Raw genomic sequence first — 23,360 nt, 5'->3', positions numbered from 1 at the left:
ACAATCAGAAATTTCACCCAGCGAACGCAGCGCAGAGCTGGGATGAGATTTGTCCCGAGCAACACATCCATGTCCAACACACCCCTGCCGAGCACGGATTCGGAGGGGGAGGCCGGGAAGGTGGGGAGAGGGGGAACGAGGGGGCCACTTACATGGTAATGCTTCTGCACGGTTCTTTTGGATCATTATGCAGAGCTGTAGCACCAGTTGAGGGGCGCTCTCGAGGAACGTTTCCAGGAGGCGCAGCATGTTTACGTCTGCATATTCGTACATCATAGCCCAGTAGAAACGCCGCTGGTGTTCCTTCCGCCTCTGGCTCTGGATCCCCAGGTACATAGTTCGGATATACCTGCAGGAAACACAGGAGGAACAGCTGAGTGTGAGGCTTTGGCACGTGTCAAAACCCGAGGAGGGTTGGGCCGGTTGTTTTTGGGGACAGCGAATCAGTGGTAGACACGGGGGGTTCTTCTCTCTCCTGCAAGATCTGAGGAGCATTTTTAGAATCCAACCAACTGTTAATGTTGAAAAAGACCTCCAAGACCATCAAGTCCAGCCTTTGACTGAATACCACCATGCCCACTAAAAAATATCACAAAATGTACTTCATCTTGCACAAGTGGAAAATCTTTAACTTGTACCAGCCAAACGTGAAGCCTGGGGGTAGGAAATGCTTGTGAGGCACAAGAAAACAACTCTCTCACTTTATTTTCATCATAACAAGAGAAGCTACTTGAAAAATACTGGTCATAACACTTGGTGGTGGATTGACAGACCATCTAAGTCCCTTCAGCACTCTGATAAAGAGGTTCTGTCACAAACCCCAGAGTTCAAGAAGCATTTGGACAATGCTCTCAGGCACAGGGTGGGATTCTTGGGGCTGTGCTGTGCTGTGCAGGCTGGGAGATGGACTTTGATGATCCTTGTGGGTGTCTTCCAACTCAGGATATTCTATGACTCTATGAGTCTGTGATCTGACCCTATTTCATCACAAGTGGAGCAATGAGACACCACCCTCACCTTCAGCAGGTGTGACCCACAGATGCAAAAGGCCACAGCTTGCCACCGGTCAGCTATGGGGACTTTGGGCAATGTTGGACTACAAAGAGGTGCCTTGTGCACAGACAGGTACTGCTCTGTTTCCACAGACCTGCAAATCTCACTCTGGGGACACAAATTCCCCTCAGGGGACATTTGGGCAATCTTTGTAAATGGAGCTGACCAAGGCAGGGCAGCACAATGTGCCCAGGTGCCACAGCACTCACGGCATCTAAGAAAGGAAGCCTCTCCCAAAACAGGGTCCTTTCCAATGCTCCCAGATATCATAGAATCCTGGAATAGTTTGGGTTGGAAGGGACCTTAAAGATCATCTTGTTCCATCCGCCTGCCATGGGCAGGGACACCTGTCACCTGTCACAGGTTGCTCAGAGCTCCATCCAGCCTGTCCCTGGAACACTTCCAGGGACTGATGATCTAATATTGGGTCTTCTTCCTTCCCATCCTGAGTGGTGGCTGTAGCCTTTTTTGGGATGGGAATCATTTCCCCTAATGCCAGCCCTAAAGTTGGTCATCTTGAGCCAGTCAATAGCTAGAAATGTCCCCTCCCGGGACTGTTCATCTGTCCCGGCCCCGATGCCAGAGCGGCAGCGGGATGAAGTGCCTTCTGGAGGCTCTGGGAGGGGCTCACAGCACTAACTGGGGTTTCGCCAGAACGATTAGATCATTCCTTGCCACTCGGGCGAGACTGTACAGCAAGGAAGAAAGAGCAGGAGGGAAGGACGGGAGTCTCGACAGCCTCTGTGTCTCCAAATTACACCCGGGGACAGGGAGCTGGGAGGGAAGCAGAGGCAGCTCTGCGAGCCCTGCCCTTTCTCCGGCACCTTGTCCTTCCTTCCCGTTCGCACTTCACGCGCACAGAAGACGAAAAATCCCGAAAGAAGTCCGCAAGGACACGAAAAATGACGCAGGAAAGCCACCAGATGGGGCTCGACGCTCGAGAAAATGCTACGCCAGTCACATACGACACTGGTGACACTGGTGTGACATCCCCAGCAGACCCCGAGGGGGGTGGGAATGGCCGTAGACCACCTGCTCTCCCAGTCCCCAACATGCCCAAATCCACCACCTGTGCTTGGCACTCCCCCGGAAGATCCCAGCCCCAGAAGATGCAGCACAATGGAGGGATCCTGCCTTCCCTTCACCCATGCAAGGAATTAAATAAATGCAGTTCAGCTGGAAAGGCAAAGTCAGGGAGAGTGTAATGGCTCAAGGAGAAAGCAGAAAAAGTGGACCACTCAAATGGTTTTTATAATATCAGTGACACAGGGCCACCAAAACCCAAGGTGATGGTGCCCATAAGGTGCTGCTCACGGGCAAAGACACCATCACCTCTGCCAAACTCTTGCCACCAAATCTGTCCTGTAGTTCTGGATGGCCTCCCCTCCCCAGAAGCTCCTATTCCTGCTGGTACATGAAACTCTTCTTCTGAAGCTTAAGTCACTCATCTCTCATCTCCTCAGCCATGGACAAGGAGAAGAATTTATTCATTTTCACCCTGCAGCCATTTACCTGTTTGCACATAGTTACCACATAAATTCTTCTCTCCAGACTGAAAAATCCCACAGAATCATTAAGGTTGGAAAAGAGCTCTAAGATCATTGAGCCCAATTGTTCCCCCCAGCACTGCCAAGGCCACCACTAACCCCTGTCCCCAAGTGCCACATCCACATGGCATTTAAATCCCTCCAGGGATGGGGACTCCACCACTGCCCTGGGCAGCTGTGCCAGGGCTGGACAGCCCTTTCCCAGGAAGAAAATGTTCCCAATATCCGATTTAAACCTCCCCTGGCACAGCTTGAAGCCATTTTCTCTCGTCCTGTCCCTTGTTCCCTGGGAGCAATCCCAACCCCCACCTGGCTCCCCCCTCCTGTCAGGGAGTTGGGGAGAGTGAAGAGGTCCCCCCTGAGCCTCCTTTTCTGCAGAAAAAAATTCTTTCAGCCTCCTCTCAAAGGTGACATTTCCTACACCTCTACTCTTCCACATTGCTGTTCCCGTCACCTGTCTCCACTTTTGGGTTATTTTTAAGACCAAAAAATACTTTTCCAAGCACTCCAGGTTGGCTGAACCGAACCATAACAGTGACATTGAGTCACTCAAAAAGATTAGGAAGAAACTAAAGAAGGGACACCAAATCCTGCAATGATTTCTCCTTGATCTCTAGGGATTCACCACCATCCACACAATTTAGGCCTGAATGTTTCTTACTGGCCACAGTGAGAGGACATGAGAACAATTCACAGAGGCATCATGAAAGGACATGAAAATACATTGGAGTTACATAATTTCCTGATCCTGTCTCCATCAATGGCTGGAACAGTGGCAGTGACAGAAACACCAAATTGTCCTGGTTGTTGAGCCCACAGCCTTTGGCAAAGGTCAGCTGTGTTTTGCTCTTCCACAGAGGAGGAAACTGAGTCATACAACACCAAAAAGGTGCTCTGAAAGGTCTTTCGGCATCTAAACTCAGATCTTTGGGTGCCTCTAACCACAACACAAACATGAGTGGAGTACTGCCCCACCTGCTGATGGTCCTGCATCCACGGTGGACATTCTCCTTCACACCCTAAAACCCAGTCCTGCCCAATCTGACCTGGGCAGGAAGACCCAGAAGGACAAATCTGTTCCTATCCTATGAGACTGGGACCTCAGGAATCCCTTGGCACAATATTGGCCAGCAAATGGTCCCAGCACGTGAGCAAAGCAGCTCCAAGGACCGTTTGGGGCTGAAGGGAAATGAACTTCCCTTTGTACTCTCCTTGGTCCATGACAAAATATGGTGCTGCATCTTCAGCTCCCTTCAAACTCAAATCTGGCAAAGAGAGGAAAAGAAGGACTAAAACCCCATTCCTCCTTGATGCCAGTCAATTGTGAGCTTAACTGGGAAATATTCTGAGAATAACTGGGAAAGGTAATATTTCTACCTGGTAGGCTTCCAACAATTACTAAATATCTACTTAATTAATCAACATAAAATTTCACGCAGCTCTAACACTGATATTTCTTAACCTTATTTCCAAACACAAATGTTCAGCACTGGTGTAAGCAGTTTTATTCCAGTTTACCTATTTCCTTGTGGTATTTTATTTACTTGTTTGAGGGATTTTCCTACTTTCACTAACACTGCTTAGGTGTAGACAAACTCTGAAGAAAGAAGAAAAAAAAAAATCAATGTCATTTCACCTGAAATTTGTTGTTCTCGGTCAAGCTGGTACCAAACAGGCTTCTATAATTAGACTTTCGAATCCATATTCGGGCCTGATCTTCAATCTTTAGCAACACGATGCTTCCTCTTATGTCAGAGAAAACCATTCACTGCTCTGCGCTTTTGAAAATCAGGTTAATTTATTTATTTAAGGGCTTAATTTTGGATACAGGAGCCTAACTTTAGGCTTGTTTTTTTGTTTTTTTTTTTGGTTTTGTGGTTTTTTTTTTTTGAATGCTGGTTATTTTTATATACGAGAGTGTGTGTATTTGTGTGTATTTTTAGTTCTGAGTCTCATCACGGCTTCAAGAGATAGAACTAATTTGGGGTTGGGAGGGGGATTGGGGGGATTTTTTTTATTTTTATTTTTTTTAATGCACAAAGGGTTGGCTGTGCCCTCCCTCCTGGCAGGATTCCCAGCATTCCTGTTGGTGTAATTACCCTCACGCTTATTTACTACGGATGTTGCAGCAGCACATGAACTGCACGGGGCAAAGTCACTGCTGCCCCTGTGCCAGTGGAGCCAAAGCCATTGGATCCAGAAATGTGGTCAAATAACCTTTGGAGAGAAGCACAGGAGGTAGGAGATGCTCCTACTGTAAAAAAAACAACACCCTCCCCCGAGTGCTGCGGAAAAAGATGCTCCATGTGGATGGCAGTGGATGGGTTTTGGAGGCAGAGGCTCTGTCATTAAACAAAGGAGACCAAAAACCAGCCTTTGTCCTTGGCCAGCTGGCATGACTCCACTCCGTGTGGCTACACCCATCTTAGTTGGACTTGGCCATGATTTCCAGAGACTGTGTTGACAGTGGAACTGGGTGGACTATTGCAGGATGGTGCCTGAGCCTTGGCACGGTTTGATTTTTGGAGGTGGCTCCGGGTATCACCACCAGGACGCCTCAGGCAACGGGCTGGCGTGAGATGAAGAGGATGTGGATGTGTGAGAGGGTCACAAGAGCACAGACAGGCTCATCAGCACAGGCCCTGGGCTATGCTTTGAGGAAAAAAGAGCCCTCATGGCCTGGCCCACGCAACCACAAGCTGACCAAGGTCAGGAATCTCAGACTGTAAGAGACAACAAAGGACTGATTGCTTTTCCTGAGGCCAGTGGGCCAGGACTGACCACAGAAATAAACTCTCTCATCCTCCAAAACCAGGCAGCTGCCTTCATGCTCAGTATTGGGAATGATCCCTGGTGCCTACAGAGTCCTGAACCCTGTGCAGGTTATGGTGACTTGAAAAGCCCCAGCAAGACTGGATCAATCCAGTGATTATGCTCAGAACTGAGCGTAGAATCATAGAATAACAGTATCCTGAGTTGGAAAGGACCCACAAGGATCATTAAGGCCAACTCCTGGCCCTGTACAGGGCATGATGAAGCTACCAGTGCCCATGAGCAGGCCTTGAAATTGCCTAATTTACTAGTATAGGTATAAAGAAATATGGAAAGTAGTATTTGATGTACTCACTCCACTCCCAACAACTCCAGGTTGGGAAACTCTTCTTGACTGAACACAACCAATTCCTCCTTTCAGAGAAGCAAACCCTGGCTTGAAAATGGGAGAACATGCTGGAGAAGCCAGAAAGAAGTGTCTGGGGAAAGGAGGAGCTCAGAAAATTAACTCTGCTGAGTAGGTTGCAACTGATGCCTGCAGCACCTCACATGTCCCTTTGGCTTAGTAGGGCTTGTCAAGAGCAGGATGGCAATGGGTACAGCACCTTCCCAGGGTCTCATTAACCTCCTTCACTTCTCCCCAGACAACCTCACCTTGCCACGTGGGGTAGGTTGACCCTGGATGAATGCCAGTAGCCTACCAAGCTGCTCTATCACTCCCCTCCTCAGCAGGATGGTGTGGGGAGGCATAAAATATGATGGAAAAAAAACCCTTTATAGATTGAGATAAAGACAGTTTACTAAAGCAACAGTGAAGGTTGCACACAGGCAAGCAAAGGAAAAAACCCCCAAAGATTTCATTCTCTACTTCCCATCAGCAAGCAATGTCCAGATGTTTCCTGGGAAGCAGGGCTTCAGCACATGTGCTGGTTGATCCAGAAGGCAAACGTTGTAAAAAACTAATGGGTCCCCCTTTCTCCTCCCTTCTCTTAGCTTTTTTATCTGAGTGATGTCATGTGGGGTGGAAGATCCCTTTGGTCAGTTTGGGTCAGCTGTTGGTTATGTCCCCTCCCAGGATCTTTCCCTCCTGGTGGGAGCAGAATGTTGGGGAGACAGCACTGATGTTGTGGGAGCACTGCCCAGTGGTAGCCAAAACACTGGGGTGTTTCCAACTCCTTTTCTAGCTCCAAATGCAAAGCACAGCACTGTGAGGGCTGCTGTGGGGAAAACTGGTTCCATCTGAGCCAGACTCAGTCACAGAATCACATTGAAGATCATCAAGTTCAACCATCAATGCAGGACCACTGTGTTCACCCCCAAACCATGTCCACAACTGCTATATCCGTGCTTTTTGAACACCTCCAGGGAAGGTGATTCCACCACTGCCCTGGGCAGCTGTGCCAGGGCTGGACAAGCTTTTCAGTGAAGAATTTTTCCCTAATATCCAATCTAAACCTCTCCTGGCACAACTTGAGGCTGTTCCCTCTTGTCCTGTCCCTTGTTCCCTGCAGAAGAGCCTGACCCTTCCCTGTCTCCCATCTCCTGTCAGGGAGTTGCAGAGAGCCAGAAGTTCCCCCCTGAGCCTCCTTTTCTCCAGGCTGAACCCCCCCAGCTCTCTCAGCCTCTCCTGGTGCTCCAGCCCCTTCCCCAGCTCTGTTCCCTTCCCTGGACACGCTCCAGCCCCTCAGTGTCTTGTTATGAGGGGCCCAGAATTGACCTCAGGATCTGAGGTGTGGCCTCACCAGGGTGTCCACACAGGGGGACAATCACTTCCCTGGTCACACCACTGCTGGTACAAGCCAGGTGCCATTGACCTGCTTGGCCAGCTGGGCACACTTGGGCTTGTGTTCAGAATTCCACCATGGCACTACAGGAGCATGTTATGACCTTGGTGTCGTGGTATCAACTGTGTGGGTGGACACCACCTCCCTCATAATCCCGTGGCACCAACCTTCTCCCTGGTGCTCCCTCCTGGAAGGAGAGGGGTGGGATGCAGCACATTATCCATCCGACAGCTCACTCTCCTGCCACCTCCTCCACAGGCTCACTATTGCAAGGGGCCATTGGCCTTGAGCACTGGAGGGTGTTCACGGATAAAAAGCCCCCTTCTCAGAAGGGAGGAAACAAGGATGTGGAACTGCTTGGCTGGAAGGCTGGGAGAGGAGGCTGCCTGAACATCTCCTGAAAACGAGGTTATGTGAGGCCAGATCTCAGCTGGAGCGAGCTGGCATCCACAGGGCTCCAGCAATTTACACCAGCTGCGGCTTTGGCCCGCTTTTTTAATTTTAATGAATTATTTTCCTTCTGAAAGATCTAAGAGCAATATAAGATGCGGCGCTCAGGCGACGGGGGAGCGTGAAAGTAAAACGCCGTCTATTTAAAAAAATCAAACTTGCAGTTCCCATCACCACCAGCGTGCTCAGGATCAACATTTGTTAGTGCTTGTTTTCTTGGTTATAATGTCACAAGCTTTAGTGATGAGGATTCACAGAGGGATTATTGCTGTCACTAGTTTGAGTATCAAAGTAGTAACTTCAGGGTCCCACCCAGGTGCTGATACATCGCAGCTTCATCTGGCTGCTCCCATGGCATCAAACTCCTCCAGAACAAGGGGCTGCATCCAAACTATCTCTAGGGAAGGGCTCATGGCCTGGAGTAATCCTCAAAGCATGCAGGACTTATTCACACGACTAATGGTTTTGTTGTGCCAAAACCAGGCTGGGGACTATTGCTGAACTGGAAAGATCACTTTCCATCTCAAAAGCAAGAATGGAATCCTTATTTCTACACAAGCCCTTCCTCTAATCCAGCCTCTTCACAGGTCATCCCAAGCACATACAACTACAATCTCTCAGCATTTTGATGACTTTCATCCTGATTTTCAGAACTGAGATTCTCAGAGCTTTCTGACATCTTGCCACTTTTTGGGATTTCGTCATATGGTTTATACCTAAAAGTGAACAAAATGCAACAAGAAGTGTATTCATCAAGTTCCAGTCTTTCTGCCTTGCACTTTCTGCTCTCTGTTGCTCAGTAAACATCCTTCAGTGTAAAGCTACCCCTTATCTACTTAATTGTTTCTACCAGCTCCTATTAAACTGTTAATAATCTCCATTCTGTGCCTCGTCTTACTTATTGGAGGAGAATGTTGCTGAACACAAAATAAGCTTATTCCATGCCTTTAAGGCACTTAAATGCATGGCATGACATCACCCAGGAGTTGTGCAGACCAGTAGGCCATGGAGGACTCTGAACACAGAATTGTAGGATAGAATCATAGAATAGAACCACTGAACCATTAATGTTGGAAAAGACCTCCAAGATTGAGTCCAACCTGTGACCAATCACCACCTTGTCAACCAGCTCAAAGCACTGAGTGCCATGTCCAGTCATTCCTCAAAAACTTCCAGGGATGGGGACTGCAATGCCTGAACCACCCTTTCAGTGAAGAAACTCTTTCTGAGAGGGAGTTTATCATCATCCTGGTGCCAAACCTGGAACTCCAATATGAGACTTTATCCACCTCCCCACTCATCACAACATCACTGTGATCCAGCATCAGGCTTTGGAGTCACTCACGACAAGATCACACAACAGCCATTTCATCAAGGTGACAAAATTGCATTACTTGGCCCATATTAACATTTTTGAGTTAAACTGTACCCCAGTTTACTGCATCAATCTCTTCTCATGTTTTCTAGCACCCAGACATGCCTCTTGGCTCCTTATGTCCTTATCCCTGCTTGAAAACTTAGTGAGTGAGAATCTTGAAAGCCTTAGCCAAAATTTTAATGGATTAAATTTTAGTTTTAAAGCCAAAGGATGGTGTCAAGTCAGACTTTTGGAATACCCCTAATTCAGAGGTACAATAAGCAGCAAGTTAAAAAATTCTGGTCTTCATGTTAATTAAAAACCCCCATTCTTTAAATGCGCGTATTTGAGAGAGGACGATACTTGAATGTCCCTTTATACCAGAAACTCTTGCTTTTTGCAAAATACTATTTGCAACTGAAATACCTACTTGAAAGAATGATAGTCCCAGTCCTCTGCTGCATGGGAGAAACTGTTATAATTTCATATTCTAAGCCAGTTTAAAGCTGTTTTAAAGCACAGATGGCTTTACTAGACACCAACCGCAAAAGAGGCAGCTGATTTATAAAACTTATGCTGGGAAGGATCATATCATGGAATAATTTAGATTGGAAGGGGGTTTTAGAGGTGTCTGGATCGAGGCTCATGGTCTTGTGCAACTGAGTTTTGAAAATCTCAAAGGATGGAGACTCCACAGCCCCTCTGGGCAACCTGTGCCAGCACTTAACCACGGTCACTGCAGACTCAGAGAATCCTTCAGGTTGGAAAAGACCTCAAGGCGTTGAGTTCAACCATCAACCCAGCACCACCACCCTATGCACCACTAAACCATGTCCTCAAGTGCCACATCCACTCTTTTTTGAACACTTCCAGGGACAGTGAAAAGATTTTCAGCCCAAGATCACTTTCAGTATTTGAAGGAAGTCTCCAAATCAGCCCCTCCTTGGAAAGAATCAATTCCATCAAATAGTTGAGGGAGATAATAAAATCACGATGCTGTAGGATTTTTAGGATCTGGTTCCCACAGCTTTGGTATGTGCAGGCTGATTTAACTCATGGCTGATAATCTGGGGGCTCTGATACACAAAACGGGGTGCTCTGATAATTTCAGAGTAGTGTCCTCAGCAGCTGAATGGGACATACACCTGTATGACCTTCTCTGGGGCATCGCTCATGGTCTTTGTCTAAATCCTTTTTTACTGATGGTTTAAGCAGATATTTGGGGCTGTGAGACCACAGGCAGGGCTGCAGGTGTGATTTCATCCTGCTGACAGGCACTGTGGCCATCACCTCCAGCAGATGCACAGGGTACAAAAGTGGGGCAAGGGCATCACTGCAGATAAAGCTCCAGAGGCCAAAGGTGCTTGAGCTGCTCATCCCTGTGTTGCTCAGTCTGGGGGATGTTTCTGGTGTTTACCTTTGGGGCTCCTCTCCTTTCCCAGCTGCAGAGTAATTTTCTCTGACTCACAGGCTGAAAGATCACAACTAAAAGGAGAGAAACAAATCATAAGGCTCTGATTTGCCAAACTTTCCCAAATCTGGTAGTTACTGAGCTATCCACGCTCAGCCAGAGCCTGGTCACTATTTCTTTGTTTGCAAAAACAGTCATGAAAGTTCTATTGGAATATTCATTACAACCCCAATTTTGGAAGCAGCCAGGCAGCCTCTCCTTGCTGCATCCCCGTGGGCTGTGGGGTTCCCCTTGATATCCACGTTGCAGAATCCCTATTCCCAGATCTTTGCTCAGTAAATCAATACAGAATCAGAGAATAGCTTTCTGGCGGGAGCTCTCATTGTTTCGAGCCAGGCTCGTAGAAACCATGTTTATGATTTCACTTGCCAATTATTTTGCGAGATGTAGAGCTCCAAAATAGAAAAACAAGCCCCAAGATCTCTCCAGCACCGGGGTATGAATGCCCTTTTTTGATTTTAATGTGGGAAGCATCTCCGTGCTGCTCAAAGGAGCGGAGTGGCTGGAGAGGGTGCCCCAGTGATGGGTGCTGCACAGACATGTCCCAGCATCCATCACATGTGGGATGGTCTCACGTCCTAGCACTGAGCCCAATGCTCTCTTTTATCACAGATTCCCCCCCCTCAAATTAGTTATGAATACTTAAACCCCAGTCCCTTCCCTATTTTGCACACACTTATTTACTTAAAGGATACTCCGACACCTACTGCTATTGCCTCCGGCTAAGCCTTCTGTTTTAAATCAAAGCTGTTAAATAGCTTTACACAGAGAGGAGGAACTTGGTCTCAGACTGAATTTTTCCTTCAAGTGTGTTTGCAAAAATAGGGTTTAATGTCAGGGCTCTCCTTTTGGAAATAAAACTGTTCCCAGTCCAGTAAGTCCTACAGGAACAGAGGAAAACCTTGAAAATAAAGTGGAGGGCTTTTGATTCACTTGTCTTGGCTCCAAGCAAGGGAAGTTTCAGGGAAAATCCAAAGAAATGCCTGAGGGCTCCCAAAACATGAGTGTTCAAGCGTATGATGTTCATAGACACGTGGGAATAGTCGCCTTGCCCTTTGAATAGGATGGGCCATTTTACAGCATTTAACCCAGATGGTCTTGAGAAGTGATTTGGCATCGTGTGGACCCACCAGAGCCACAGGATATCTCAGGAGAGGAGAATTTGGCATTGCTCTGGGATACCAGTCAAAGGCAGGGACACATCTTCATCTCCTCACGGTTCTCTGCAAGCCTCCAAGATCTGTCAGTGGAGGATGCAGAGCAGGAGAAGGGAAAGTCATGTCTTTTACCAGCAGTGAGTCCTTTGGAGATGGAGACACACTGGTTTTCTCTTCTAGGGGTTTTCCACATACTGAGGAATTTAACAAACCAGTTTGGGGTCATGAGTCCAATGATCTGAGCAGATACTGCAGACTGCCTGTGGTCTAAACCCTTAGAAACTGATGTGAACCCCAGAGCCAAAGAGTAACACAACTGGGAGCTTATTCCTTCCCTCAGAGGGAAACATTTCCTATTTCCAGGCTCTGGCTGCTGGGGAAGACAAGAGGGTTGTGTCTCTCACTGGGAGATCAGGGAACTGATTTGGATTCTAGGAGAGCATTCACTACATTTACAGTATTTACTCTCTCCATGGCCATCAAGGTCACTGATGCTGAAGCAGCGCCTGAAATCACCAGACAAGACTTTTCCATGCAGCACAATCTCTCCTAACCCCCATGAACAGTGGCTTTGTGGAGCTGAGGAGGTGGATGCTCCAGGAGTTTTTTAACAGAAAAACACCAGCCAGGAGGAGTTTTGGGGCGGGAAGGATTCTGCTTAGGAAAAGGGGAGCTGGTTCTTGAGGACCTAGTGGAGCTGCAAAGAGCTGCTGCAGAGCTGCCAGGGTCAGAGCTGTGGCTCGCCGCCAGCTGCAGCGAGCCCTCCCCGCCGCTTCCATCCATCCCTCCCTGGCACACACCGCGGCAGAGCAAAGCACCAGGACTCCCAGAAAATCCTCGGGATGCTGCTCAGGGATGCCTGAGTCCACCCCGGCCTTTCAAGGGACCGTCACGGCCCTGGGACTGCACATTCAGCGGCACATCCCCGGCTCCTCCGTGCTCCAGAGGCATCCCTGGAGCAAAGCTCCCGCCGCGGCGGCTTTGCGGGAGGGGGCTGAGGCTGTCGCCTGCGTTTTGCCACCCCTTTGAGGAGAAGGAGCTAAAAATTGGGTGAGCGCCTGTGAAATCCTAGAAGAGCAGCCTCAGATCAGGGCTATTTTTAGCTCCACAGAAGCTGCGCATACATTAGTAAGGGCTTGCCTTCCTTCCCCGGGCTCGAAGAAATCACACGGTGTCCTCCCAGCCTGCCAGGAGAGAGTTTAACCCTTGTTGTCTCTCCACAGTCAGCCCCATCCAGCTGCACCTCGATATGGGCCCTGATGGGGGCCAGAAAAAGGGACAGAAAGGTCTTCATGGGCATTTTGGCTCTAGTCAGGTGGAGGAAGAATTAGAGGGGACCTTTGCCCCATGGCCCTTATATCTGGTGTCTGGTGAAAGAAGCAGAGACTGGAAGGAAACTCCAGCACAGAAATGGCATCTTACTCCCATCACCATCAGCCCTGGCTGAGGAACTGCCACACCAAGGGGTGAGAGGGGCAGGGGGGAGTTCGGAGCTTGCAGGACCTGAGTTGATGCCTCATCTCCAATGACCTCTTGTAATGGCCAAGATGGATTCCCTTCATGAACTGCCACCTTCAATGCACCCACTGTAGAATCACAGAATGGTTGGGATTGGAAGGGAATTTAAAGCTTGTCCCATTCCAACCCCTTGTCATGTTCAGGGACACCTACTAGACCAGGTTGCTCCAAGCCCCTCTAACCCGGCCTTGAGCACTTCTAGGCATGACGAAGTAAAGCACCATGAGGTATTTAATACAAATCTGCAATCCTTTGGCCATGTTTTCCTGGGAAACGACCTCATCACCACATTTCCAGATGCTTGGTGTCACATCTCCTTCCCCCCACCGGCTGTGTCTCCTGTGCTCCAGACACATCACGCCAGGAAAACCATGGCTTGGACCCATAAAGGGAATGAGGCCAGGGATGAGCTCACCGGCCTTCCAGCACAAAATTAACAAAAAATAATTGCAACATTTATCCCTACTTTTTATTTTTTTTTTCCCTCCAGGATGAGGAGCAAACCCTGCACGAGGTGCCCGTGGACGCTCCCCGCGCTTCGCACCCACAGCGCCCGCCAGCCCCGCTGCCCGTGCACTTTAACATTTCCCAGCTCTTTAATATTTATTACCTCTGCTGCTCCGTATTACTCATCAGCTATTCCTGGCCAGAGGAAATGCACTGGTGGGTTCTGAAGCGTGGATGGAGGTTCTCTGTTTTTTGGGGGGGGCCCTTGGTGAGGCAGCACCTCACAAACAGACACACGCTGCTCCGCACTTGGCCTGTACCATCTCCTGGGACTTTGGAGAATCAAAAGAGCCTCACAGTGGCTTTTCAAAGGCCACCAGAATGTGTTAAGCCACCAGGAGAGGACACACAGCCTTTTTGGAAGGTATAGAAACCCTTGCCTCAGCTGATCCCTGCAGAAACATCCCTTTCCCCCTTGGAAGTTCACCTGAACATCCTTCCCTGCTTCACCTGCAGTGATTTTACAAGCCTCCTCCCAGCCCCGTGATTAAAATTAACCATGAGCCTGGTAGCAGCTTTGCCTACTTGCAGGATTTCTCCCAGCTGCTGGGGGCTGCCAGTAAGGATACATGTAATAAAATGAAGCAGGTCAAGGTATGCAGGAACCTATGGATGGCTGCAATTGCAGTTGTTAAGACTGATTTTAAATAATATGACAAACAGGACTACTTTCTAGTGACCACATCCAGGAGAAGAACCAGTCCAGGCACAGTATTACCCACTACTTCAGCATTTTTTCTTTTTTCCTTTTCTCCTACTAATTTTAAAGGAGCTTGCTGTTTGAAGCTTAATAAAAGTGAAGCCACCTGACCACGTCCTCGCTCCACCACCCTCTGGGCACAGCTGAGTCTTCCCGTGCCAGCAGACAGTTTATCCAAGTGACACAAATGCGGTCACAGGAGCTTTCCACCAGCAAACAGCATCTGGGAGGCGAGGTATGGAATCCTGCAGCTCAGCCCAGGGGATGGATGTTCATGCACAGTTAGGTGCAGAAATGGAGGCAGGGAGGTTAAATGACTTCCCCCGAGCTAGGGGTGATTGGTGGGTTTTAATTTAGAACAGAATGGAACGGAATGGAATAGAATAGAGTGTTTCAGTTGTAAGGGACCATCTAGCCCAACCACCACTTTGGGAGGTCCTTGTCTCCCTGTCCCTGCTGGATGGGCTCCTTTTGGAAGTGCAAGGTGCCTAATCCAAAGGAAAAGAAAGCCTTTTGTTTTCACACACGTCCTTTTGACCTCCTGCTACTCAAAATGCTTCCCGGGCCCATTCGGATGCCTCCTGCATTCCTGTTCCAGCCCAGGCAGCTTCCCTGCACTGCACAGAGGATGTTTGCATTAACATTGACTATGGTAAATGCTTGGACGAGATATATCCCAGAAGCACCAATAAACTGCCGGACTCATTGATCCAGGCGTGACTCAGGAGTCACCACGGAATAATCTCTTTCGGCACCTTCCTCTGGCTGAGCCCGGGCAGAGTTTCTGCTCCCATCAGCAAAGCAGTCGAGGTCTCTTCCATCTTGCACTTCTCCAGGGGAAGGCCAGCTTAAATGACACGTGGGGGCTATTGATTTCCGTAATGAATGAATGGATTTTCCCCTCCTGTGCTCACACCCCCCTCCCTCTCCCATGGAATAATTCAGCGCCTCTGTCATTTACTGCCCAAATGCCTCTCCGAAGTGCAAACATGCAGCCTTTCCCTGCTGGCATTGTGTGCTGTCTCCAAAGCCCTGACCTTGGCTCCACTGTTTTCTCCTGCCTTCTCCCTCCAGGAGGGATGATTTACACTCGTGCAGCGAGGCAAAGATCCCAGGCAATGGAGAACATGGAAGTTTTCCTCCCCAGAAGGAAGGTGTGTGGCGAGAGCAGTTGGGTACTCTGAGATTGTGTGTCCATGCAGAACTGGATGGGAAAGGTGGTGCAGCTGCCTGTTGGGATGGATTTGGAATAGATTCCCACACTCCAGGGATCTGCTCCTAAACAGGAGCAGAACAGATGTTTTGGTTGTTGAGGATCTGAAGGAAGTTCAGCTGGGGAGGTTGCAGTTATGGGTTGAAGAAAAAGAACCCTGGTGTACATTGGGCTCAGCCGAGAAGTTGTGGGTGCCCCATCCTTGGAAGTGTTCAAGGCCTGGTTGGACAGGACTTGGAGCAACTTGGTCTAGTGGAAGGTGTCCCTGCCCATGGCAGGGGGGTTGGAACAAGATGGTGTTTAAGGTCCCTTCCAACCACCCTGTGAGTCTGTAATTCTGTGAGGAAGAGTCTCACTGTGAGCCCAAAATGTCCTTACTCGCTGCCCTCCCCAGCTCCTCCCCAGGTAACCCCCTCCCACCACGTGCTTATCCCCAGCCAGGTGTCTGTACCTTACCTGAAGCGCCACAGCCACTCTCCTGCTTTTGGGACCCTTCTTTCCCATCACCCCACCTTCAAGGGGCCTGTTCTCCTGTGACCTGCTGCTGGTGGCTGTTGGCCATGGCTTAGGGAATGGCTCTGAGCAGAGGGACGTGCCCCCTGTGCATGTGTCCAAAGGGGTCCCGTAGCAGGCACAGTGCCCAGGGGCAGCCTGACACTGTCTGTCAGCCCTCCTACCTCTACAGGTCCTGCCTGGCCCTTCACAGGAGTCAGGACCTCCAACACCATCACAGGATGCAGCATCAGTCACCTCCTACATTTGCAGAGAAGATGTTGGAGGGACCTGCCAGGAGCAACTGGTTTGAAAAAGCTCTGAGAGATGGCACCACAATATAAAAAAGACATTAAGCTGTTAGAGAGTGTCCAAAGGAGGGCCACAGAGATGGTGAAGGGTCTGGAGGGGAAGCCTTGTGAGGAGTGGCTGAGGTCACTTGGGTCTGTTCAGGCTGGACAAGAAGAAGCTGAGGGGAAACCTCATCAGGGTCTTCAACATCCTCGTGAGGGGCAGCAGAGTGGCAGATACAGATCTCTTCACTCTCATGACCAGGGATAGGACTCAAGGGAACAGTGTGAAACTGAGTCAGGAGTTGTTTAGGTTGGATATCAGGAAAAGGTTCTTCCCCCAGGGGGTGGTTGGGCACTGAACAATCTCCCCAGGGCAGTGGTCACGGCCCCAAGGCTGCCAGAGCTCAAAGAGTGTTTGGACAACGCTCTCAGGGACAAGGTGGGATTGTTGGGGTGTCCTGTGCAGGGCCAGGAGTTGGACTCGGTGATCCTCGTGGGTCCCTCCCAACTCAGCACATTCTATGATTCCTTCTATTATTGTATGTCCTCCCCATAAACCTGTGATCACAGAGCTCAGCATCCAACCTGCCACTGTAGGGAGCTGGGATTTGACACAACCCTTGCACTACAAACTCTGAATCTGACTCAGGTTGCCCTTTGCCTCCAAAGCCAAGCCCTGACTGGTTAAAAAATTTGCAGCTGGTTGTAAGCATCTCAGCCCAGGACAGAAATCCTTCAAATCCTAATCTAAAACATCAGGTGTTTGAGCCCCCAGAGCAGGTAAGTTATGGTACAGACACAGGAGGGCCCATCCAACACCAGGGACTGGTGTGGGCCACCAAAAGATTCATCATTTCCTCTTCCATCCTCCCCTGCCTCCAACACACCATCCCACATGCTGCCCCAGGCCTCAGCACCCAACTAGGAACAGTCCCTGTGTGCCCGCTCTTGCCACCCAGGAGAGTGGGGGAAAACAAACCCCTTCTTGTGGGTTCAAACCCCTTCCTGTGGGTTCAAACCCCTTCCTGTGGGTTCAAACCCATTTTTGTGGGTTCAAATCCCTTCTTTTGTATTCCAACTTCCTCTTGTGGGTTCAAACCTCCTCTTGTAGGTTTAAACCCCTTTCTGTGGGTTCAAACTTCCCCTTAGGCATTCAAACCCCTTCTTGTAGGTTCAAACCCCTTCCTGTGTGTTCAAACCCCATCCTGCAGGTTCAAACCTCTTCTTGTGAGTTCAAACCCCTTTTTATCAGTTCAAACTCTTCTTGTGTATTCAAATCTCTCCTTGAGTGTGCAAACTTCCTCTTGTAGGTTCAAACTCCTTCCTGTCACTTCAAACCTCTTCCTGTGGGTTCAAACTCTTTCTTGTAGGTTAAAACCCCTTCTTTTGTGTTCAAATCCTTCCTTTTGGGTTCAAATCCCTTTTTATTGGTTCAAATCACTCCCTGTGTGTTCAAATCCCCTTTTTGTGGGTCCAAACCTCTTTCTGTGGGTTCAAACCCCTCCTTTACCAGACGTGAAGGAAGGGCTTGACCTTGGCCATCGAGCATCTCAGGCAAACCCATCCACCACCCCGAGCCAAGCGAGGAGACAAAGCTCTCAGATTCCCGTGTTGGGGCTGCAGTGCAGGATATCCAACACTTAAACACCTCCTGAGACATGGCAGCGTGTCAGGAAGACTCTTGTCTGCTGGCTCGAAGGGTGGCCCGGGGAGGATATTGCCGGGGCTCAATTCCCTGCAGCCGGAAACGCTTCCTGAGCCGCGCGGGGTGGCCGGGAGCCAGCGGGCCCGGTTACCAACGTGGGATCATGAGGACACTCTGCTGGAAAGAGGATGCTGCAGCCTTGAGTCATCTCCAAGCTTTGGAGAGAATTAAACTTCCACCTTCCACCCCCCCCCTCCCCCTTGCCTGCGTGTCCTGCCGCTTGAGGTGACGGCTAAAAGCAGGATGCCAATCTTGCGCTTTTTAAGGCAGATTTGGGAATGGATGCCTCCCCCTGTCTTTCCTCACACCACCTATTTCTCTGTATGAATATTTTGTGCCAAATGTTTCCCCTCTCTGATACCCCTAAACCTCTGGGGTGCAGTAGGGGTTTGCTCCAGCTTTTTTGTGAAGCTCAAGTAAGTTCATGTGACTAAGAATCTTTTCTGGAACCACCAGAGTAGATCCAAGTCTCCTCAAACGGGATTCCCTTTCTTACTTCAGCTGTTCAAAAGTGGGAAAGCTGATCCAAACTCATCATCTCGGTTCCATCTTTTATCAAAGACAGATTCCCAGAAAGCCACTCATCCCATCCCAATATAAGTGTCTACAACACCTCCTACGGATTTCCTGTCTCCTTCCCTTGACTACAGAAGGGTCCAGACGACTGACTGCGAGCTGATGGCTGATACCAGATGTCTCCCATCTCCTTGGCATCGCTTCCCTATCACATGCCTCTCATCTCCCTGCTGTCATTTTGATATGTCACTTCGAGGAATCACTTCTACTTCCCCCACGGAAAATATCTGGGGGACATGGGAGACTGGGGCGGTGTCAGGGGCCATGCCAACAGGTAGGAAAGGAAGTTTTCCTGTGGGAAGCAAAGTTCACATGGAAATGGAATACATTGCCATCTGAAAGCTGGAATGGGAGCTCCCAGACCTGGCTGGGATGTGTTTTATTCCCACCATCTCTTAACTTGGTCTTCCTTTTCTCTGTGGAGAAAATGCACAGCCTTGGGAAGGTAACACGTGCCATGAGAAGAGAAAGCTCTGTGGCGACCTTAGTGTGGCCTTTCAGTACCTGAAAGGATCCTACAAGAAAGATGGAGAGGGACTTTTAAAAAGGGCATGGAGTGACAGGACAAGTGATAAGGTAGATTTAGATTGGATATTAGGAATAAATTCTTCCCTGTGAGGGTGAGGAGGCCCTGGTACAGGTTGCCCAGAGCAGCTGTGGCTGCCCCATCCCTGCAAATGTCCAAGACCAGGTTGGACAGGGCTTGGAGCAACCTGGGATAGTGGAAGATGTCCATGCCCATGGCAGGGGTGGGAACAAGATGGTCTTTAAAGTCCCTTTGACCCAAGCTATTCTGATTCTATGAATAAATCTTATAAAGAACAGACCCTGTCCCATAGCTTCCACATCCTTCTCCACCCAGAGGAGTAATCTTGCCTTTCAGTGAAACTCCCCATGGAGGACAATCCTGTGCATAATCCCTACCTGGCTTCTCCAAGCATCCTTGAAGAAGCTGGAGACCAGGGACAAGACTCATAAGCATGTGGGACTGTTTCAGAGAATATCTGATATCAAAGGACAGCTGACAGGTAGGATATAAGGCATGAAGAAGACCTCTACCCTTCCAGACCCACATTTGGACAACTGAATAGAGCTCTTGGGTCTCAGTCCAGAGGGGGAATCTCTACAGCAAGAGGCTACCAAGTCAGGCAGGCAAACTCCACCTTTCCACAGACAAGAAAGCAGGTTCTCCTCCTCCTCCTCCTCATGCTATTTGTTGCTCCATTTATGCATTTTCCACAGAAATCTTGCCCTTCCCTGGCCCCTGATGGCCACTGTGAGCACCAGCTGGAAGAATCCCTGGCTGTGAGACTGACAGCATGGACTGCATGTCCCTGCAAGCCACAACCACCAAGACCCTCTGTCCTTGCAACCTCCAGGGCTGCTGGTCGTCCTGTCACCAGCTCTGCCCTTTGACAGAGATGTCACTGTTCAGTGCTTGGAGAAGGGAAGCAGCATATAAAGGAGGTTTGGGAGCACAGAGGGTTTGTAGGCAGCAGAGAGCGGTACATGAGCAGAATAAACCTCTCTGAACAGCTTTGTTTGTTAAGGCAGCAAATGGAGAAGGCTGGGAAGTGTGAGGGAGCAGGACAGTAGTGGAACCAAGACACTGTCCACAAATCCTCTGCTCCAGTGTTGGATCAGCCCTATGAGCAGAATCATAGAATCACGGAATCATAGAATCATAGCATCATGAAACCATAGAATCATAGAACACACTGAGTTGGAAGGGACCTATTGAGTTCAACTCCAGGCCCTGCACAGACACCCCAACAATCCCACCCTGTCCCTGAGAGTGTTGTCCAAATGCCTCTTGAACTCAGACAGGTTGGAGCTGTGACCACTTCCCTGGGGAGCCTGTTCAGTGCCCAGTCACCCGCTGGGTGAAAAACTTTCTCCTGGTAATCCAACCTAAATCCCCTCCAACTCAGCTTCATGTCGCTTCCACGAGTCCTGTCACTGGTCATGAGGGTGGAGAGTAAGTGCAACTGGAAGAGAGTAAGTGAAACTCCTTCCCTTTTTTCCCTTAGGATCAGGTTTGTAGGAAGCCAAATCTAATTCTTACTAGTTATTCCCAACTGGTTATTCAATTCTTGCACCCCATCAACCCTACATTAAAGTTACTCATAAATAGATCCTGTTTCTGCCTCCCATTCAGCCAGTCCTTCTGACCACTACTTAAGACACTTTTTATTTTAGAGCTGGATAAAATAGTTCATCCTGGATGCAGTGCAGGGTTGAGAGGCCCAGGCACAGAACCCAGGAGTGCTGGCTCCCAGGTATCACTGATATTTATATTATAACCATGTTAGAAGACTTCTGCTGAGATCAGAGTTTGATTGTAGCGAGTCCGGTGCACACACATAGTAAGAGACAATTCTTGCCCTAAAGGATTTACAATCTAAACTGACAAGGACAGAAACACAGCAAAGGAAAAGATGTGTTATTAACAGCAGGGGACTGAGGCATTGAGAGATGCAATAAATCGCCTGCAGTCACAGAGGGAGCTTGTGGAAGAGGCAAAACCTGACCCTTGATTTCCCACCGCCGCTGTCGCGTCTCAGCCATCAGGGAAGGCACACACCGGGAATCTGGGCGAGCTGGGAAATTGCTGATGGTTCAGGTGAGGTCAAGACCCCTCCTAAAAAGCACAGCCCAGCACAAAGGCATTCTTGCCCTTATTTGTGCGTGACTGGGAGGGAGGAGAAAAGCCTCCTCTGATACCACCAGTCCTGCTGTCATTGTCATCCCAATGGGACGTTCAAGTTGGCAGGTCCCCTCCAAACCCTGTTAGAGATGTCAGGGTTGAGGCTGATAAAACACCCCAGGCACATTTCTAGACAGACAAGAATAACAGAATCAGAGAATCACAGAATCATTAAGGTTGGAAAAGACCTCAAAGGTCATCAAGACCAACCATCAGTGCACCACCAACACTGTGTTCATCACTAAACCACGTCTTCAAGTGCCATATCTGCTTGTTTTTTGAGCACTTCCAGGGATGGTGACTCCACCACCACCCTGATCAACCTGTTCAAATGCTTTACAACCCTTTCTGTAAAGAAATCTTTCCTAATATCTAATCCAGGGAGGGGAAATCAAAATCATGACTGGACATGGCACTCAGTGCTCTGGTCTGCTTGACAAGATGGTGATGGATTGAAGGTTGGACTTGATAATCTTGGAGGTCTTTTCCAACCTTAATGATTCTGTTATTCTACGATTTTTGAGATTTTGCTTCTGACATAATTTCCTGTCCAATTACCCTGCCTAAGCTCCTTGAATCCCAGGGATGGAATTGAACCATAGCAGTGCTGCAGAGGGAGATCTAAACTATTCAGTGGAACCCCCAAATACGAAGAGTTTAACATTAGGTATGGCAGGATTTGATTTCAGTTTATAAAAATCAGTAAATTCAGGTTTTTGACTGATCACATCCAGCCCTGTGTCTCATTTAGGTACTTATTGCAATCCGATCAGTTTTGGCCTCAAAGTGACCCAAAGTCTCTGTCCAGAAACTAAAATGGCCAGATCCACAGGGGAGAAAGAGGCAAGGGAGAGGCACGGTGGGGTTGAGGTTTGGACTCTTCAGAAGTGTCAACCAACAAAATGGCAACCAAATAATAAAACAGTGGGTTTAGAGACACAGCTGTTTTTAACAAAAGTAAATGTCAAGTCCTTCAGAGCCAACCTAGAATTTCAGTTGCTGAGTGATGTTGCACTGGAGGTGAAACAGAAAGGGAATTGTGTAGGATTACAGTCCTGCAGCTCCACCCCCCCATGGCTATGAAAATGCCTCTAAGATCATCCAGTCCAACCATCAACCCAGCACCACATGTTCACCACTAACTCATGTCCCCGAGTGCCACATCACACAGCTTTTAAGTCCCTCCAGGGATGGGGACTCCATCACTGCCCTGGGCAGCTGTGCCAGGGCTGGACAACCCTTTCAGCGAAGAAAAGTGTCCTAATATCCAATCTAAACCTTTCCTGGAACAACTTGAGGCAGTTTCCTCTTGTCCTGTCCCTTGTTCCCTGGGAGCAGAGCCTGGCCCCTCCCTGGCTCTTCCCTCCTGTCAGGGAGTTGCAGAGTGCGAGAAGGTCCCCCCTGAGTCTCCTTTTCTCCAGGTCGAGTCCCCCCAACTCCCTCAGCTGCTCCTGGTGCTCCAGACCCTTCCCCAGCTCTGTTCCCTTCTCTGGACACATCATTACACTGGTTTGTATTCTGAAGCCATAAATCATGAGGGTTCCAGCCCTCAAAAAAGCAGAGCCATAACGTAGGAAATCAGGGTAAACCGCCCATGGTCTTACACAGCAAACCCCGTATTTCTGAGCTCACCCTGCCTCCATTAGGTCACAGATCCATCTTATTGTGTTACTGCTTCCCTTCCCCTGCTGCCCTGGAATCCACACTGGATTAGGAATGGTTATGATGTAAATAAATAGCTTAGTGCTGTGGGTGCTCTCAACATCTGCATGTGAACCCTCGTCCGCAGCCACGGCAACGGGGAATTCAAATGATCTGTCTCATTTCATCTCCTCCTTGCAGCTCCTCGTGTGGGAGCAAACATTCCCATGAATTATTCGTGTCAAATCCTGGAGTCCCTGTGTGCTCCCGAGTGCCAACAAGCACTTTCCTTACCCGATGTTTACGGAGCAGGAGCATCAGGTGAGGGATGAGCGGTTTTAGGGCTCGTGTCATTTATTGGGCCAAGGAAAGGAATTGTTTTTAGCAGAAAGCTTCGTTCCAGTCTCTGAGACCTCA

The 23,360-nt window shown here is 49.0% G+C and overlaps 1 protein-coding gene across 2 annotated transcripts in view; it reads right to left on the bottom strand.

Annotated features, from left to right (window-relative positions):
• XKR6 (XK related 6) overlaps positions 1-22,962 on the bottom strand; it is a 44,345-nt gene extending 21,383 nt beyond the window's left edge. The window contains exons 1-3 of one of the 2 annotated variants that reach the window (XM_018085527.1): positions 22,935-22,962; positions 10,381-10,448; positions 153-349 (exon numbers count right to left, since the gene is read on the bottom strand). In XM_018085527.1, the coding sequence (XP_017941016.1) occupies positions 153-336 (184 nt within the window). In that variant the 5' untranslated portion in view covers positions 337-349; positions 10,381-10,448; positions 22,935-22,962. Of the gene's footprint in view, positions 1-152; positions 350-10,380; positions 10,449-13,719; positions 13,829-22,934 lie in introns of those variants that run through there. The other variant, XM_008923055.2, reaches the window with a different exon arrangement.
• Between the last annotated feature and the right edge of the window lie 398 nt (positions 22,963-23,360).

This window comes from Manacus vitellinus, unplaced genomic scaffold, assembly GCF_001715985.3.
Source record: "Manacus vitellinus isolate BGI_N305 unplaced genomic scaffold, ASM171598v3 scaffold_82_pilon, whole genome shotgun sequence".
In the NCBI taxonomy this organism is placed as follows: domain Eukaryota; kingdom Metazoa; phylum Chordata; class Aves; order Passeriformes; family Pipridae; genus Manacus; species Manacus vitellinus.
Note: the sequence above shows the minus strand (reverse complement) of the source record. Positions and strands in the feature narration are given on the sequence as shown.